Source organism: Strix uralensis, chromosome Z (genome assembly GCF_047716275.1).
Source record: "Strix uralensis isolate ZFMK-TIS-50842 chromosome Z, bStrUra1, whole genome shotgun sequence".
NCBI classification, from domain to species: Eukaryota; Metazoa; Chordata; class Aves; order Strigiformes; family Strigidae; genus Strix; species Strix uralensis.
Window position 1 is genome coordinate 101,616,494 of NC_134012.1, and position 19,292 is coordinate 101,635,785.

A 19,292-nucleotide genomic window follows, 5' to 3' on the forward strand; every position below is an offset into this window, starting at 1 on the left:
CTCCCTGAAAGCCTTTACCCCCTCCATGCAGCTTTTCCAAGCCTCCATCCCTTGTCTCCTCCATCCTAGCCTCCCTGGCTCAGCAGCATCTCTGCCCTCAGAGCCACCAGGGACTGATCCCGCCTAAACCCAACGTTTCCCTTCAGCAGGGTCTGATTAAGAAACCTTAAGGAATGGCACAGAACAGTGTTTTCCTTCTATTTCTCATGTACAACGTGCGTGTTACCAAATTTTTACACCTTGACGTTTAACCTGACTGTGTAACCTGGACATCTCAGCGTCTCTCCTACAGCATCTTCCCCTGGGAAGGCCTCAAGGTCTACGCGTGTCCCCGACGCTGTCAAACTCGCACGGTGCCATTTGCAACTACGCCTTTGCTGACTCTTTTTCTTAGTTAAACTTTTCCTTTTATTATTGCATATTTGAAAATGTGCTCATCTGCCAATGACAGCTTATTTGTGATCTCAGCTCAGTTTGAAATTGGGCATCAAGATGTACAAAGAAAGATAAATAAAGAAACGTGAAGACAGATAGAACAGGCGGTGTCAGCTCGAGATACAACTTTTCAGGGTAATTTAACCTTGTAAATCACAATCTAAAGGTTTGAGCCTTGAATAATACCAGGCAGATGTCCAGAAATTCAGTTACTTTGCTCTAAAGTGAACTGCGAATCTAAATGTAAATCATGCATTGTTTTTTTCCTTCTTCTAAGTGACTCTAACTGCATTATTCTAAAATTAAGTCCTCCATTTGTCTGTCTGAAGGCTGGTTTCTCCTAATGAGATGAGCTACACTGGTCCTGTGGGAGAAGCAAAGGCAGGGACCACAGTCCTGCTCCACGTGCTCTCAGAAACCTGACAGCACTGAGCTGGGCCACGTCTTCTATTAGTTACTGCTAAGAACAAAGGAATTCTTCAGATATATTGAATATTAAACTTTTCCTGGAAGACTTTGAAGACAAATTAATGCGGTAGACCTGGAAAACATAGAGGGAGAGCCTCAGGGATGGGCAGCAGCGTGCAAAGTCCCCTTTTGCGCAGAAGAAGGAGCTTCAGTGGGAAAGGGATGCTTGAAAAGCAGTAGAGTAGGGGTTTGTAACACAGGGAAGGCAAGCTCACGGCATTATTTGTTGCTCTCGTTGTATAAAAACTGAAAGCCACCCATTAAAACAAACAAAAATAACGTGGGTTTTTTTTTTAGTAGCATCCAAGGAGATGGGGAAAACTGCTGCACTAAGGTATGCAAAGACCAAACGTATAAATAGATTTAAAAAGAACTGGGCAAATTAGTGGAGAAGAATGTCCATCGGTGGCTACTGAACACCAGCCCCAGAGGCAACCCCAGCTCGGGCCTGCAAAACCCCGAGGGAAGGCGGAGGAGGGAGGGGTGGAGGCTCCTTCCCAGCTGCCCACCAGCGTCTTGGCTTTGGGTTCTCAGGGACAGCAGAGAAAATGGGCAAAGGGAGGCAACTACGGGACCTTCCGCGTGGAAGACCAGGATAAGCGTAAGTAGACAGAGATCTCCTGAAAGTGTGCATGTCCCAAAAATACCTGGGTTTGCTTAATACAGCTACGTTTTTCAATGTATGCTTTTCTTTCTTACATCACTGTTTTACATGTGAGCTAAGATTTGCTTTAGCTGTCATTTTGGTAATGTAAGGGACACGACTGAGATCTGCAGGTGACTAAAGAAAACCTGTACTGAAGGAAGAATGGAAAAATAAGAGTCTCGAGGAGAAACACAGCAAGGAGCGTCTGCTGCAAGTGCCCGATGATTTCGGGAGCATTGTGACAAAATTAACATCATCCCAGGACTGGGCGTTACAGAAATAAGAACCAGACCTCAAACGTAGGAAAAGATAATCCAGGTTCTCACTACAGAGAACGGTAACGTGCAGTGCTGCTTCACACAGGGAACGGCTGTGGAAGATAATCAGCTGTAACTATTAATATCGCACAGTTGCTGGTCCATCCCTTCACCACCAGCTCCTACGACACACTATTTAAATACTCCGTCACCCCTGGGTAAAACCAAACCTCAGGTGGTTTTTCAAAAAAATGTAGAAAGCAGAACAGGTATCGATCCTATTTAAATAAAAGGCTTTCAGCACATCTAACAGGAGCTCCTCCACTTCAGCTTTTGGAAGAAAACCCTAAGATGTAAGGGTAGAGCAAGACAGAGGATCTTAGGCAAATATTTAATGCAAGTTACATACAAGACCAAAAAAAAAAACTTTGAAAAAGCAATTTTTAACGGCTTCAAAGTTAGTACTAAAAGCTTTTTCAAGCCCATCAGAAATAAGGACAATGATGGAGAGTTGGTGGGACCTGCAAACAACCAAGATGCAACAGAATGCAAGGAAAAGAAGGGTAATAGAAGAAATGCTAAACAGATTATTTTCATCTGCCTTGCCACGGGACAGATGATATTTTACAAAGGATTAGTCAGAAAAATTGGCTCCAACTGATGTGTCAATGTAAAGGCTTTAAAATAAATTGATAAAAAGAAAAATAAAGAACAGCCAAATGACGTTTCTAAGAGCTAACAAAATTGTCTAACTTCTAACTGCAACGTAAAACCAACTGCTTAGGCCAACCTAGTGCTGACGTCAAGAAGGTAGAAAATATTAAAAACTAATATTGAAAACAAAGTTCTGTGAATTCAAAGGGCTACCAGATTTTAAATCTGACTTCTCTACTAGGGAAGATACAGAGGAGCAATACCCGTGTGGATAAATACACCGTATCACACAACCAACGCCGCTCTTTTGCGGAGGGAAGTCGTGTCTTGCAAATCTAAATTCTTTCAAAAACATGAGGAGCGCATTGATGTGGAAGATCCAGTAAATAAAACGGATTTCTACGCTCAGCTTCAACAAAGGCTCTTAAAGAAACTAAACTGTCTTCAGATAACAGGGAAGCCAGGATGTTCTTGCAGATTAAGAAATGATTAAGAGGGAGACTACGAGAGCAGGAATTAATAGTTAGCTTTATAAGGGAGGCGTAGTCCCAGAAAATTCCCAGTTGTGCTGATCTGTACTGTTCAACATACTCATACATGGCCTGGAAAAAGATGTGGCATACGCTGAAGTTGTGATGTTTGGCAAGATCCTGATTCAGGATAATAGAATATGATGTTATGTGTAAAGAGCAGCTCTTGCAACACCAGCTCGCTGGGTAGTAAATGCTGTACATACACAAAACCCACCAGGCAACGAACACGGGGGGAAAAAAGCCTTATGCCATAAATGCACACAAACGGGCTCTCGGTTACCTAATACACAGTCCAGAAAGAGGAGAACACCTAGAGCTACAGCGAGTCATTAGTGCCAATCTGAGCTGATGAACCAGCCCCTGACCGCCCCCAACGACGAGCAACGACTAGGCCAAGAGCAGAGACAACCCTGAAGCCTGTTATGTCCCTCTATGAATTCACAACACACCGGTATTTTGGATACGGAGCAAAGATCTGGTAAGTCCATCAAGAAAGAGCATCAAGGTCTAGAGAGCAGAAGAAGTAGAGTCAGAAAAAGTAGAGGGTGGTTCCCTTAGAGGATGAACTCAATAAACGTGGATTCTCCAGCTTGGAAAAGGGACCACGACAGCGGGGTATGATACAAGCCAGTCAGAGAGGGACCTGGGGGGGTTGATTGCCAGCTGGCTAAACATGAGCCAGCAGTGTGCCCAGGTGGCCAAGAAGGCCAATGGTATCCTGGCTTGTATCAGCAATAGTGTGGCCAGCAGGGACAGGGAAAGGATCTTACCCCTGGACTCGGCACTGGTGAGGCCGCCCCTCAATGAGTGGGTTCAGTTTTGGGCCCCTCACTCCAAAAAGGCCATTGAATGACTCGAGCGTGTCCAGAGAAGGACAACAGAGCTGGTGCAGGGTCTGGAGCACAGGTGTGATGGGGAGCGGCTGAGGGAACTGGGGGGGTTTAGTCTGGAGAAGAGGAGGCTGAGGGGAGACCTCATGGCCCTCTGCAACTCCCTGAAAGGAGGGTGCAGAGAGGGGGGATGAGTCTCTTGAGCCAAGGAACCAGCGCCAGGACAAGAGGGAATGGCCTCAAGCTGCGCCAGGGCAGGGTCAGACTGGCTCTTAGGAAGTATTTCTTTGCAGAAGGGGTTGTTGGGCGTTGGAATGGGCTGCCCAGGGCAGGGGGGGAGTCCCCATCCCTGGAGGGGTTGAAGAGTCGGGCTGACCCAGCGCTGAGGGATCTGGTGGAGTTGAGAACGGTCAGTGTGAGGTTCATGGTTGGACTGGAGGATCTTCAAGGGCTTTTCCAACCCAGATGATTCTGTGATTCTGTGAAATGATACATGAAGCCAAACAACAGGGCAGAAAGGCTGTCATCTCCTGCTGAGGGCAACACGAGGGGGAAGAACCACATCGGGCCCTGAGGGAGCAGAGTCAGACTGAAGGAGGAGGAGCACTGTTCCACAAGTGCGTAACATCACCGTGCCAGGCCGAGCCTCTAGGGAAGGCCGGGTCACTTCATGGAGAAGAATGAACTCGAGCTTCCTAAATACTGAGCGCTGGAACAACTGGGAGAATATCATATATGTTTGCTTTGTTTTGATATTCCTCCCAGGAAATCCGTAAGAGTTTTTGCTGGAGGCAGGACCGTTGCATAGACGAGCTTTTGCTCTGAACAAGGACAGATGTTTTCAAGTTCTTAAGCAAAACATGGAACAATTTAACACGAGGAACACTAGGGAACTCCCCCAAAACTGGAAGGGCACAGTTTATCCAAGACGTTTCTACACTGGGCTTTAACTGACTGAAGCAGCCAAATCCAGACTCCAAGGAAGGTTTTAATTCATTAACCGATGATGGACAATGGTTTGAGGCAAGAGCAAGGGAACGTTTGATGAAACTTCCAGGAAAAGAAATTAAAATAGGTGAAATCCATCCCTGCAGAGAGTGCAGCCGGGGGAAGCTGGGCAAGCAGGCAGCTTCAGCAGGTTCAGAGGGGATTAGGTGACTGCACGGATCACAGCTCCAGAAAGAGGTGCCTGAAGAGCCGGGCAGGGATGTCCCCTCCAACCACCCCAACGTGACGGTCCTGGCTGCAGGAGCTGCAGGGAAGGCCCAGGATCACGCTGAGGGCTAAGTTATCTAACTTAAGACCACTCATCTGAAGCAACAAGCATTTCTTATCTACTTGTGCTGGTCTTTATTTCCTCCAAGTGGCCTAAAGGTGCTTGTTACTAGAGACTACACATGAGCCAAACGCTGGTGTCCCCGCTAGAGAAGGCAGGTCTCCACCGACACAAAACATCGGCAGATTCTGGCGTGATGCAGAAGACAAAGAGAACTTGGGCACACGATTGGAAAACAGGACTTGAAAACGCGCCGCCAAAGCTGTGGCTTTTCCTTGTGAGCTGTTCCCCCACTCACAGGACTATTAATGTACTGAAGGCCTCGTGAAAGACTGCAACCTCTTGATGGATTGATTCTAACTCTTGTTGAAGAGCGTGTTTATTGTTACAGTTAATCTCCTAAAACTTTCTCAGCATGTTTCTGCGAAGAACAATTCCGCGCTGGAAAGCAAAGGGACAGAATGACGAAGTACAGCCTTTTCACATCCTTCTGCTGGGATTCTGATTGTAAATCTCTGATTATTGAATAAATTTCCAGGAATCGGTATCTCAGCGAGTAGAATTCTATCTAGCAAAGCATCTTGTGTAACTGATAGGCTGGAGCCTTCTATTAGAGAATTCCAGCCGGACTTTTTATAGTTTAAATTCTAGTACAAACTCACGCTGTTCTGATGGAATAAGGCTTTCTGAAACAGCAGACTGGAAGTGATGTTTCTATGTTAAGAAGAGTGGAAAAACTTGCACCATCTCGGTATTCACAGCTGATGATCTTCCCAAATTATGAGGAAGTGACATTGCTGGATAAAAGTCATATTCTTCTTATACTGTGCGACAGTTCACCACCCTCCTGTAACTGGAAGCTTAACATTCTTGTAAAATATACAGTGCAGTATTATGTGACTGCTCTGGTAATAAAATTACTGTGAAACCAGTGCCTCAAGGGGAAATGCACATGATGTTTCTCCTGGAAAAGCTGCATGTCACAGTGCATAATGTCATACAAACAACACGTCATTAGAAGCGAAAGCAGCAAGTGGGATTAATCCAGGCATCAGACGGGTACGATCGGCTCGTACAGCGTCTGCTCTAGCTCAGTAACCGGTCGCTTCAACATCGCACTCTGGAAATACAAAGCCAACCCTCAGTATAAAATTAACCACTGCCGATGCCGTCCTGCAGTCCCTTGGAAGGATTTTCTCCCTGCTGTCCGAGTGTCGGGGCTCCCCTGCCCCAGCCCTGCTCGCCGTGCTCGGGGTCCCCACGCCGGGACGGGCCAACGCGTTCCCCGGTCACCGGGACGGAGGCACAGCGGCTCCCAGCTGGGCCTGCTTGGGAAAATCAGGGCAAAGACAGAGTGTGCCCAGACTTCAGGGGAGGTTCACTGGTTTAGGAGGAGAATAGGACTCGCATCGAGACCCAAGAAATACTTTTGCAGCCCTCAGCTCAGACACAGCCCAACTACTCGTTGAATATTTACAGCCGCTAAAAAAAAAAAAAAATCTGCGTGTTTGTATTGTTGCTCTTCTGAGTCACACACTGGGGTTTTCAGGAGATGAAGCCAGATGAAAAGCTGGGTGCGTTTTTTTACATGGGAAATTCAGGCACTTTTCTGCGTGGCTCCCGGAGGCACAGGGGCAGGAGACTCCCACCTGTTTACATCCCTCCACAAGATCTCGCATCCCTAACTGTTATCTGTAAGGCTGCTGCATAACTGGCGTAAAAATGGCTGAATTAAACTGGGACTCCATTAGACTTCTTTTGAGGGAAAAAGAGAATGATTTGCCTATGTCACGCGCACAGAAGCAGCAATACGTCGTAAAGGAAGAACTCTCCACGGAATGGTGAGGCTGAGCACAGAAATGCTATCCTGAAATGGGATCCGTTTTTCTCAGACAGTGACAAATTAAGAAGAGACTGTATTTAGTTTCTTCTTTGTTCAGAGACCCTGAAAAATATGATGCCCATGTGTTAATGTTTGAACCCACCCTCCATTCTTACTGCATTAGTCCTGCTCGCAGTCATTCAATACAGAATCATGTGTGTAATGTGAAACATGTGTCCAGCGATGTGTTCCCTATTTACCAATTATTTAATTAGCGTTATTTGCTCTTTGAGATACAGGCAAAGCAATATTTTTTTATTTCCTGTATTTAAGGATGAACCGGTATTTGCCAAATATTTAAGTAGACAGAGGTATGCTCTTAATTTTCGGCGTCACTGGCGGCAGGGTCAGAGGCAGCTCTCTCCCTTACGGCGCCATCGCCGTGTCCCCCACACCACGTGGGAACCTGGCGATGAACTGAAGGGGATGAACGTCACGATAGAGGAGCATCACCAAGAGATTCAATCACCAAAAACCACAAAATCAAACTTCAAAACCAGTGGCATCGGGCACTCAGCTGGTGCCACGTCTTCCGCACAAACTCTGAAGCAAAGCGCTTTGCTGTAATTGTGTTTAATTCACAAAAAAGAAGGAAAATGCACGAGCAAAGGAGGTGAAGGCCAACTATGATGTACTCATTTCCACAAAATCCTTGCTACCTCTCTGCACCCACTGAACTAAGAAGCTAGTCCTGCACACTGGGATATGCCATCACATTTCAGCTCTTGGGCACGAGCGCGGTGCGCTGAAGCAGACGGGAGGGGAGGCAGGGGGGCAAGGGAGAGCCTCGGAGCGGCGGGCGCGGCACCCAACCCCGACTCACCCATGATACTGTCCGTCCCGTTGGCAGGGGGTGTGCAAGAGGACGCGCTGTAATGATTTGTGCCACTGCGGTGGAAGGTGGACATCGGAGGAAGACTGGAATTGATGTCTGCTGAGGAGTGTGATGGGTAGCTCTGCGGCAAAAAAGGATTAAAAAAAAGGAAATATTGTAAGTATCCAGACCACGGAAAGCAGCAGGCTGTTCACACTGCCCCAGTCCCGAGCGCTGTCGTACTTCACCCCACTGAGAAAAGCAGAATGCTGCCCTAAGGCTACGCGGGGAGCGTATTTTTCTACCCTAACTCAACGTTTTCTGGAGGAGACGCAACATACACCCACCTGATGTGGATAAATATCCACAGTGGATGGGTCGTCATTGGTGATGGTACCATAGAGATGTAATGAGAAGGAATTATAGAAGGTTGGGTGATAAATGAAGCGAACTTTTTTGACAGGGACAGCTCCTGGCTGGAGGAGAAGCCTTCCAAAGGAAGTGCTAGGAACCCCATGACATTAAAACCAAGACCTGACTACAAAAGGCGCCAGGCTGGTATTACAAAAGGCGCCGTAAGGACACCCACGAGCACCACAGGGCAGCACGGCCGGGAGCCCTGCTCCCTCCCACCGCAGCGCCTCAGGGCGACAGACATCCCAGTCCTCCCAGCGAGCCTGGGCCAAGCGGCTGGGCGGCACGCAGACGGCTTGGGTAGCTACACCGCTGGCTCAACCAGACCTGCCTTACTCTGACACAAGGCTGCTGCGGTCAAGTGTTTTGCTGAATTTGCGTTCCTTTAAACCTGGCTTACATTAGTGCTGTTTGTCACTCTAGAATAGTCTTTCCTCCATCAGTCTAAGACCCTGTGTGCAGACAGGTCCTAGAACAGGCCCAGCTTTCACCTCCATCGCAGCAGAGATGAGATCCTGCAGAAGACCTCTAGGTTTTGGAGACTCTCACACAAAGCCTCCTGAGAAACACAAGTACCTGGAGACACGTGGTGGTACCTGGCCCAGGATCAAGGCATTAAGTGAGACCAACATCATCTCCGTGCCCTCTGCCTCCTTTGGTGGTTCAGAGCAAGCTGGCTGGAGAACATCCTTCCCTTCAGCTGTACTACTTAACTACTTTTACAGGAATTCTTGTAATTAAGTGCCAAGTACTGTAAAGTTATCTCAAAGAATGTAAACAACACAGCCCAAACCTGGTTTTCTTATCCATGGAAAAATGGCCATCAGCTCTGACTGAGGTCTGAGTAACGTTTTCAGGCTTTGACTCATTTTAAGCCATTCCAGGACTTCAGCCCCAAACCCAACTGGCCAAAAAGGCCTGGCTGAGCAGAATGTCTCGTGTGACGGAGAAACAAGCAGCCCGCCATTGCAGAGGTCAACGGTCCCAACACCAGGGTCTCCATCTCCCAGGCTCAACGGCTGTTCCATGCCACGTATCTGGCTTGGGATTTTCTCATTTCTTGGGGGGAGACATCCAGCCACAATTGCCAAATATTTTAGGAAAACCATGGGATGTGAATAGCAGAGCAGAGAACTGTTCTCTGTGCTCAATGCATCAATTTAGAAAATCACTGATATGCCTGAGAAAGTGAAAACAATAAAGAGCTTTTCTTCCTTTCTTTTGCTATATTCATTTTCTCTACAGGTCACTGAGAAGTTAAGGACATTTGCAGGGAACCGAACTGAAATCACTCAAACTTTCCTCGACAAGCTGACCACAAACTGCTGACCTCTCGCTGATGCTCCAGCAGAAATTATGCAGAGACTATTTAAAGCATCCCCCTCTCCCTTCTGTCCCAGCGTTACCAAAACCGCAGAAGGCTCTGCCAGTCCAGACATGTATGATAAATGATTAACATGAGCACCTACAACTTGGACTGTAGGTCCTCACTATCGCTGAAATTTATCAGTGGTCCTCACTATCTCTGAAATTTAGGGTAAATATAATTACATCTACATAGGAAAACATTTTGGGGAGTTTAGGTGCAACGTCCCTACCCATTTTACATCGCAGAAATATTTTAGCTCTTCATAAAAACCTCTTACATGTTACAAACCCAAGAACTACAGAATCAAGGTTAAGCTGAAATGCAAAAATGCTTGTAGAGTGGCCCCAGCAAGGCACTCGGCTCTCTTACCTCTACCCTGAGCTGATACCGTGAAAAGCCACCTAACTCTGATGAATGAGCACCAGTGTAGATAACAAATTAGATTAAATTGGGTTTTAAAAGTTATGCTCAATTTTTATTATATAGGCTTGTCACTTCACAGCAACGTTAAGTTTGCTTAGTGCCTTAATTATGCCTTATATAAGGACATGATTAAGCAGTTTTTGAGGCAATTTCTTTTGCTTTTGACTTCCTATTAATTTTACACAGCAGTGTGTTAAACCTCGTTAACTGTGAGACTTTAAAGATTTGTTTTGCAAATTACTTTCCAGTTTGCAAGAGTGACTTTAATTCTTCTGATTCCCCAAAAGATGGTTCTGCGAGAGTTTACAGCAACGGACTCTTTCCTCCCTTAAAACCAGTGCTCCTCATTACTCTTCCTTGTTAATGGTCTTCACGAATGAAAAGTATAGGCACAGAATAAAAAAACATTACTTGGAATGCTTCACCCATTTGGAGAAAAATGACTTCACTTTAGCTGTCTGTTCTTTACACCTTACTGAAAACCAAAACAAAACCAAAAATGGAATTGATGGAAGCCAGTGTTATTTCTACATAATCAATTCAGCCATGATATTAGGAGAATATCCCCTAAGCTGTACTCAGATCAGATTTAATTCCAATTTTATTCTGTTCCAATACAATGGATGGAATCAGTCCCAGCAACTTCCTCCTGCTACGGATCAGGATGTACCGGAGAAAATAAAAATACCTCCCTTTTTTAAAGCAGAAAATTGATGCTAGATAGTTATCTAGAAACTCCAAGCAGCAAAGGACACTGAATGCCATAAATGAACACCAAAAGCAGAGGCGTGCACAGCTCATTGGCAGGCTGGCGGCCGCGAAGGCGAGCAGAGGGCGCAAACGCGGGCTCAACCCTCTCCTCGCACTGTCGGCTGAAGGCACAGCCTGCCTGACAGGGGTTTTTTTTTCCCCTTTTTTCACTTCCCAGTTGCACCAAGAGAGGTTCTGCACAGAGGTGGTGACCTGCAGCGGACCCGGCAGCGCACAGAGGGCAAAGCCGCCGCAGGACCCAATCGCCACCCCACCTCCTCGCCCAGCCCGTGCCACCCTTCCGCTCCAAAAACTTTCCTTCCCTCAGCAGAACCCTGATAAAATCCTTAAGGCAACGTTTTTTCTGAGATTCCTCGGTTTCGCGGCGCCGGCCAACGCCCGACGGCGCTCGGAGGAGCTTTGAGCGGCACGACTCGGGTCGGCGCGATGCCAGCTGTGCCCCCCACCCCCTGCCCGCGCCTTACCAAGCGGTCGTGTGGGTGCAGGCTGCAGTAGCTGCTGGACTGGGGGATGTGAGAAGAGTTGCCCAACATGCCCCCATAGCCGGGCTGGTTCATCCCGCTGGAGGAGCTCCACGGGTCGCTGCTGTGATGGCCATCTGTAACACAGGAGGGAAACGCCGCTGGCCGCCGGTGCCGGAGCCCGCAGGACCGACGGCTCCGGGCCCCGGAAAACTCTGTCCCCAACGGGGCTACAGGGCTGCGCCGCTTCAGCATAAAGCCACGGACTTTAATTTAAAAAAATGAAGCTGAACTGAGCAACAACGCTCGCGTCATCCTGCGATGCTTCCTGAGAGTCACATCGCTCAGGCTTCTAAGGCTCCTGCTGCTTTATTCCTGCTCTGGTATCACAAACTCAAGTACATAAGCTCCCGTTGTAACAAATTTCATCAGAGACAAAAATCTGAACGTTGAAACAACACACACCGAAGCCCACAGAACGAGGATGGGCTAATGAGCTCTGGAGATGCCTCAACTTGGGAAATGATTAGATAATTCCTGAATTTTGAATGTTTCCACATCCAGAAAGTTTTGGGAGTTGTTTCGTTGCTGCTTTTTGTTTGTTTGTTTAAAAAGAGAGTCGCACCGCTTGTGCGGTTTCTCCTTTTAGGGATTTCACAGCTTGTGCCCCTGCGCTCATCCTTCAGGCCAGTTCACCACCGAGGCACTGAGGAGTGGAAAAAAGGCTCCCCAGATTTTATCAAGTCAAACAGTTGGCTGCGTATTTTGCGTTTAACTAGACATGCTGAAATGGAATCATAATAACGCAGCAAAATGTATTTTCTACTGGAAGAATGCCAATGTGTTCACAAAAAAAAAAAAAGAAAAGGTAACTTTTCTGTAACGATCAGCAGACCTGAAGGACAGGCACGTGGGTCTTTTCAAACTACAGGAGTTGGTCTAATAAAAAATTATGATGTCTCACCTACAGCCCTGCCTTATTTATACACTTCAAACACCCTGGCAGCAGCAGCACCTCTAGCATCACCTTCCCATGGCTGTTTGAACAGTCATTTAACTCAGATTGATGGCTTCAACACGAATCTGTGAGAAGATAACATTTAAAACCGCAGAACGGCCTGAGCGCTACAAAGGGTAAATATTTGGCATCATTAGAACCCTATTAATCCCCAGCTTTGTAAGTCCACGGGAGTTTCACAGCAGGTTGGCTCTTGGGGTGGTATATTTGTGTTTTAAGCCAAGAGCAGTGTTGACTTTCTAGTTGTGGCCTGTATTTTGTCCAGACGCAGATCACCCACCCAGGAGGTGACCAGCGGGGCCAGTGCTCTGAGCGATGGCCTCTCCCCTCCCACGAGGACCCGCCAGCACTGGCGGAGGAGCAGTGGGCAGGAGGGGCCAGTGGTCACTCTTGCCCACGTCCCTGCCTGCTGCTGCTCCTCCGCCGGCAGCCAGCTCGTCCTCCCGTGGCAGCTGCCTAACCCAGACACCAGCATCCTCGAACGAAGAGACACGAGACCAGGACCCGGTCACCCGGAGCTGAGCCATCCCCAGGGACACTGAGCAGCGCCCATGACCTTCAGGTGGTGGGGACACAAAAGTGGGTTGGTTTTTGTGGTGTTTTTTTTCCTAATTGTGGGAATTGGAAAGCATATATAGAATAAAATCTAATCCCTTGCCCTGCAAAGACTTTAGCCTAGCAGTCCTGCTGAATTAAACAGATTTACTTACCCTTTATTTAGCCTAAAGCAGAGTATGTGTAGAAGGGTTTAAAAGCTGGCTGTTTTGCCCTAAATGTGGCAAAAGATGAGTACCCTAATGGCGTGTGGATCTTTCCAAACTCTAAGAGTTTTATTTACTACGTTACACCAAATTTCATTCTACTTGCAAGTACTCGTTCTGAGAAATATAACATGGTAGCAGGGAATACATGAGAACTATTAACCCATCCTCAAACGAGAGACGGCTGCACCTTCAAAAGGTTGCTCTAATTGCATATGCAGGCAAACAGACATTCTTGTAGCACCATATACTTTACACAAGGCAAAATCTTCCTCATTAACGTAAACCAGCAACGCACAAAGTACATGCACAAATTTGTGTGCGTTTAGCATATGCATAATATCCATGCACACACACACACACACGCTGGGAAAAAAAAACGCTTCAAGAACCTCAGGTGATAAGAGGCTGGCAAGTTATTCATTACGCTGCTTCACTGCGGGATCAAAACAAGATGTTCAGAGACATAATGGTCAAACGAAGACGTACAGGTCTTCATTTTAATGGTAATGTTACACACCACAAGATGATATTCCAGCGTGTCTCGACTACATATAAACTAAAATACAAACACAGAAAACGTATGCAAAATAGATTGCCCTTTGAAAGCAGCGCCTTACCTTGCATGAAGAAGGAGCTAGGAAAAGTGCTGGCTGCTGGTTTTGAGGATGGATAACCTGGTGAATCCCTATTGTAGTCGGCAGTGCTTGCTGACGGGGCATAAACCTAAGGAAAAAAGACTAATTTAGTATGCCTTTAGCAGGAAGCAGGAAAGAAATATTGAGTTTTTACCTTGCTCAGTATAAATCCGTTCACAACACCACATAATTCTTCTCTCAGAGCACAAAAACCTCACTATACGTGTGACTGGAAAATAAATTTTAAGCTTCAAAAGAAACTCCAGCCTGACATTTTCCAGCTTTAAACAAGGATATTTGCAAGGTATTTGTCAAACTATGTATTTCTGTAAATAGAATGAACAAACAGATGTACACATGTTCTTCCTAGAGCATTACAGAGCTTAAAATAAACAAGAACTTGAAACAATGCTGATTTTCTCATATGAAAGAGTACGGACTTTACCCACTTAAGAACAAAACTGAAAGCACTGCGAGGAAGTCAAAAACTTCATTTCCTAAACTAAAGAAAAATGAAATTCAGAAAAACAGCATTATGAGGAATGCTGAAAATTACAAACATATCTTGGGATATTAAATTCCCATGGATCAAGCTCTTTCCAGAGAAGCTTGAAAGGGCTATTAAAAACCTGGACCTACACAAGACCACCAACACAGCATGTGTACACATCAGGGGAAAAACTCCTCCTTTCTTAGGACTTTTTACATTTGTCTGTGCAATAAACTTAGCATGTGTGCCAAAACACTCATTTGCTTATATTTGTTTACTAATACACCAGAGCTTTCTGCAACTTGCCTTTTAGAAAATATCTGTTGTATTTCTTCTTTTAGTTTAGTTCAACCAAGACAGCATTTAAAAACAAAACCAAACCAAAAAAAAATAAAAATCCCCCCAAACCAGTCCAGGCTGATAAGTGTAATTTATTATTTACAGCGCAATTTATTCCCTCTGCCTATCCGCTCGCTCTATTCCGCCGCGCTTTGTTTCTGCGCTGGAGGTGCCTCTCTCCAGATGGTCAGGAAGACTGAAGCACTGTCATCTCCTTGATGAAAATGGATACCTTCCTGCCTCCATTTTGAAGCAGGCAGCAGATCACAAAATTGGCAGAGCGCCTGCTCCGCTGTTCGCAGGTCACAGCGAAAGGGAAGAGAAATCCACCAGCGAAACACGGCCGCCGGCGGGGCTGGGACAGGCGCCCGGCCCTCCTCTGCCGGCGTCCCCCAGCCAGGGCAGGGCGAGCAAAGGGCTTCTCTCAGCCCCCAAAAACCACCTCACCACCCAAAAACACCAGGGAGCGGAAGGCCGAGGGGCTGTGGGGGGCTGAGGGGCTTCCCCACACACCCGGAGCCACAGGATGGGGCCGGGCAGCCCGGCATCGCGTCCCCGGGCGGCCGTGGCAGCTCGCCGGCTTCGTCACCTGCCCAGACAGGGCCGCCACCAGCAACAGGACAAGCCCAACGGTACAAATCAAACCCAAAGTCCTTTTTTGTTTGTTTTTAATACAGCGCCTTATGCCTCAGGGAGGCTGATATGGGTTTGGGGTGCTCAGCGTCGGGCACCCAGGAGGAGAAATGCCGGTGGTGTGGTGGCGGCCAGGAGCGAGCCTGAGGAAAGCCCAGAGATTCTTTAGATGGGTAAAACCAGAGGGAACACAGCTCTGAACTCAACCAAAGCGACCCAGGAGGCACCGGCTGGGACGAAGTTGCTGCCAACTGCCCTGACGCTGTTGTACGAGCAAACTTTCTCCTCATGCGTCTGCATTTAACTGGATTCAAGGTGTAAATACGTAACAAGTAATGGCCGAACTCAGCTCTTGGGCCGGCTGCCATTTTGAGGCAGGGCTGCCCCGTGCCAGGCACCACCGTCCCAGCCTCCATGGTGACAGCAAGGGACTGAGGGGGTCCCACCACCCCAGGATCGGGCCCTGCACCCACGGGTCAGGGCAAGCACCAGCTGTGAGAGCCCAAAGTGTCATCTCCAAGATCGGCACCTTTGGCGCCACCATTTTCAGACCAGCTCTCCCTTCAGGGTGCTGAGCCATGCAGACAGCAAGCTGGCAGGGGACGGTAGCGATGGCTTCAACCCGGGGCTGGGGGGCAAATCCCCCTTCATCTCAGCCCCCCTGTGTCTTGCAAAGAGGTGAAGGAAGGTCGAGGACACAGGCAAGAGGCTTTTTGAAAATCCTGAGAGATGGGATGAAGGGGAGCAGCAGTCAGCCCAAACCTCCTGCTTCATCCCGCTGCTGCTCCCGCACCGGCTTCAAAAATGCTTCACGCAAGAACAACCTGACAGAAATTGCAGAGGTTTTCAGAAAAGAGAGCTGAATGCCAGATTTAATGCTGAAAGATGGACGGGTAGAGAAAAAAAAAATGTGCTTGAATATACGGTGTGGCAAGTGCGGCTACCTGGGAAAAACGAGATGGGCCCTGGAAAGAGCTGAAGAAAAACCTGCTCTGGGACAGGGCCGGTCCCCTCTCGGCCCCCCCTTCCCAAACAGCCCTCCTGCTCACGACAACAGACACTGGTCTCAACCTAAGGCCTGTTTTTTGCTACATTCCTGCAGCCATCCAGCCTAGCTGCTTTCAGACAAAACTCCAGCTCAACAAAAATTAGGCCCAGAAAGTGTCCCCTCCCACCAACGGAAATTTGGCTTTGCACCTCAGCTTTCTGCAGTACCTGCAGAGCGTGAGTTATAAAGGTCTAACAGCTCCCCATACACACTGTAAAGAAAACGAGTATGTATTTTACACCTCTTGCTGACTTATTCCCTAATTTATGAGTTTGCTTCGCTTCGTTGCTTGTTGTCAAACTGAACCGTAAAGCTGCGGGGTCAGAGTCTCCAAGGCTGGTGCCTGAGCTGCGACAGCCCCCGCGCTGATGGGGCTCGCCGGGAACACGCTTCGGAAATAACCAGAACGGGTCCGGCCAACGCTTTGATGGATTTACAGAAAACGGCGGCGGAGGGTGAAGCCGGGGCGCTGGCTGGGGATGCCCGTGGGTCTCACCCACCTGCGGCTGCCACCTCCCCTCCCCGTTACAACAGGAGACGTGCCAGGATGAGGTGGCAACTCAAGCCCGGTCAAACCTTCAGGGATTTTTCTTTACTGTTCTTAGAGGTGCCCACCTGGGCGCCTCTGGGCACGCAGGTCAGCTCAGAGGTCGAGAAGGGAAGGAAAACAAAGCACGAGGAGGAGCAGGGGAGGGCGGAGGGAGGCTGGCGGTCGTGAAATGATGGGAAAAATAGCCAAAACGCATGGCAGCTCACAAAGTGTCATGTAACTGGGTGTAACTCTTCCTCGCTTAAGACAGCTACTTGATTTATTCTTCTGTTGGGTTTACAGCTGAGTTTTGACACAGCGAAAGTCACTGGGCTGAAGCAAATTAACTTCTTTTGCTGTGACAGGCTCAGTCATAGGAAGAACGTGAGGAGATATAAGGTAGCTTTTTTTTAAAAAAAATCCTGTATTTCCTGAAGAAGTGTCACTCTTTCAACATAAATATTCATAATTTTCAGATTTTTATCACAGTGGGATTCTCATGTTATCACGACATTAGCTAGGAGCACACATGGAAATTCCTCCCATGTTAAAATGTGCAGAAGTCTCCAGATTTGTTTCCCTCTGGATCATCGGGACTGCAGTACTTTCAACAGGCGATAAAGAGAGCGTAGGAGATGATTAACTGGATGAACAATATTCTGACTGGCCCCTGTCTTTTTGTCATTCTTCCACAAAGCAATGTTTAAAAAAAGCAAGAAGTGTATTACTTAATCACATTAATAATCTGTCCAAAAATGCTTGCCAGATAATTTTACGAAGATGGAACTGCCCCGATAACCCCATTTAAAGAGACATAAATTATCATGAGTAAGTGTTGATAAAGAAAACAACCCAATAACTTGATCCAGAAGAGTGGAAGTAAAACAGGTTAAATTTATGACACTGGAAAAAATGGTAATATGCTGTCTCCAAAAAGGCAAAAGAGTAAACCATGGATGTGTACAAGTGACTTTCCGATTTGACAGAAAATATATTATAGATTTAAAGATGTTAATATTCTTAAAAGAGAGCCTGAATTTAGAAAATCACTCTGACTCATGCTGGGAGGTTTGAAGAGATGATGAATAATGATCTGGGAAAAACACGCCATTCTGTAATATGACATGATGAAAAAATTATCACATTGTTGCCGTTTTTGGGAGCCTGCCTGCAAGTTCCAAACACCTTTTCTTCTTCAATTCTTCCGGAAAGCTTGCTGTCCTCAGAACATGTTCCCAACATCTTTTGTTTTTCAGGATTCAGGAGACCTGCTCTGCGGAGCTGCTGAGCCGAGCGCCCCAGGATGGCTGGACCACACGTGGGCTCTCCGTGGTCAAGCCTTGAGCATCCAGAATCCACTGAATAAAGGCTAAATGGCCTTAAAACCACCCAGTAGTAAGTCATAATATTAGCTACTGAGCGAACTGGAGGTGCGCTGGTTGGTGCTGGTGAGAAACCCCAGCACCACAGCTCAGGGCTGCGGCCCAGCCCTCGCAGACATCACCGGTGGGGATTTTCTTTTCCCTTTCCATCTTGGCCCTTAATTCCCTCCACATCTCGTCCGCTCTCAGGCACTGGCCACACCGTTGCCGGAAGATTTCAAAATTTCCCTTCAGACTGAAGCGTGTCTCCGTTTTCCTGCTCACGAGATGCTCTGCGCGGGGCAGGCTGGAGGGGAGGGCATCCCTTGGGCATGCGTCAGCGCGACGGGGCTGGGGCAGCCCCATCCCGGCCTTCACAGGCAAGGTGAAATTCAGAAAAATATCTATTACCTGGCACGTGTGGCACAAATGTAAAGCACAAGCTGTAAAACACAAGCGTGGTTGAGAGCAGCTAATTTCCACATAGGGAACAATCCACTTCAATAGGTACCTGCTATAAGGAAATATTTATGAAGAGAATAAACCCACCAATCAGCAGTGCAGGGACTTTAAAATACAGGGCGAAACTCCTTTAAAATTAAGATCTCAACGAGAACATTTATTAGATTATAAATGCATTACCAAAAGGCAAAGCGTAGTGGCTATCAGAGCTGTCAGGAAGAATAAACCTCGTGGGGGACGAGCGCGGGACCAGGGTGGCACCGCCCGGGGCAGCAGCACGGTCCCCAGCCAGGGCACGCAGAGGGAAACGCTCTCACCAGCAACATTAAAAAAATCAAATATTAAAAAAAAAAAAAGATCATGATATCTTCTTTTACACCCGCTCGACAGACACACTCAGCTGCTGTCCTCACTCCTCCCAGCTCTGCCATCAGAGCAGCGACTGCTCTGCCAGGCTAGGGATGGATTTCCCCAGCTTTTAGTTAAAAAATAATAATTCTGTGTTTTAATACGCACAAGGAGCAGACCCCCCCTTTCCGCAGGCTGACCTGTTCCAGGTTTCCAGCAGAAGGGCACTTTTCAAACCGCAGGTCCCTAATTTCAGCCACATGTTGCTGTGGGTGAGCGGAGAAGGAGGAGGTGGGGGGGGGGGGGAGAGGAAGAGGAGCGGGGCGCGGGGGCGGCGGGCGCTGATGAAGCGCATTACCAGCCCGGCCTGGAAGGGGCCGGAAGGAAAACCCACCCACCTCACCCTGCGTTTATTCTATCAACCTGCAATTG

General features: G+C 47.6%; 1 protein-coding gene across 14 annotated transcripts in view; it reads right to left on the minus strand.

Annotated features, from left to right (window-relative positions):
• Window positions 1–19,292, minus strand: part of TCF4 (transcription factor 4) — a 240,276-nt gene that overhangs the window by 30,857 nt on the left and 190,127 nt on the right. For all 14 annotated transcript variants that reach the window (XM_074856959.1, XM_074856954.1, XM_074856953.1 and 11 more), the window contains 3 exons: window positions 13,633–13,738; window positions 11,237–11,370; window positions 7,805–7,937 (listed from right to left, as the gene is read on the minus strand). In XM_074856959.1, coding sequence (XP_074713060.1) covers window positions 7,805–7,937; window positions 11,237–11,370; window positions 13,633–13,738 — 373 coding nt within the window. The remainder of the gene's footprint in view (window positions 1–7,804; window positions 7,938–11,236; window positions 11,371–13,632; window positions 13,739–19,292) is intronic.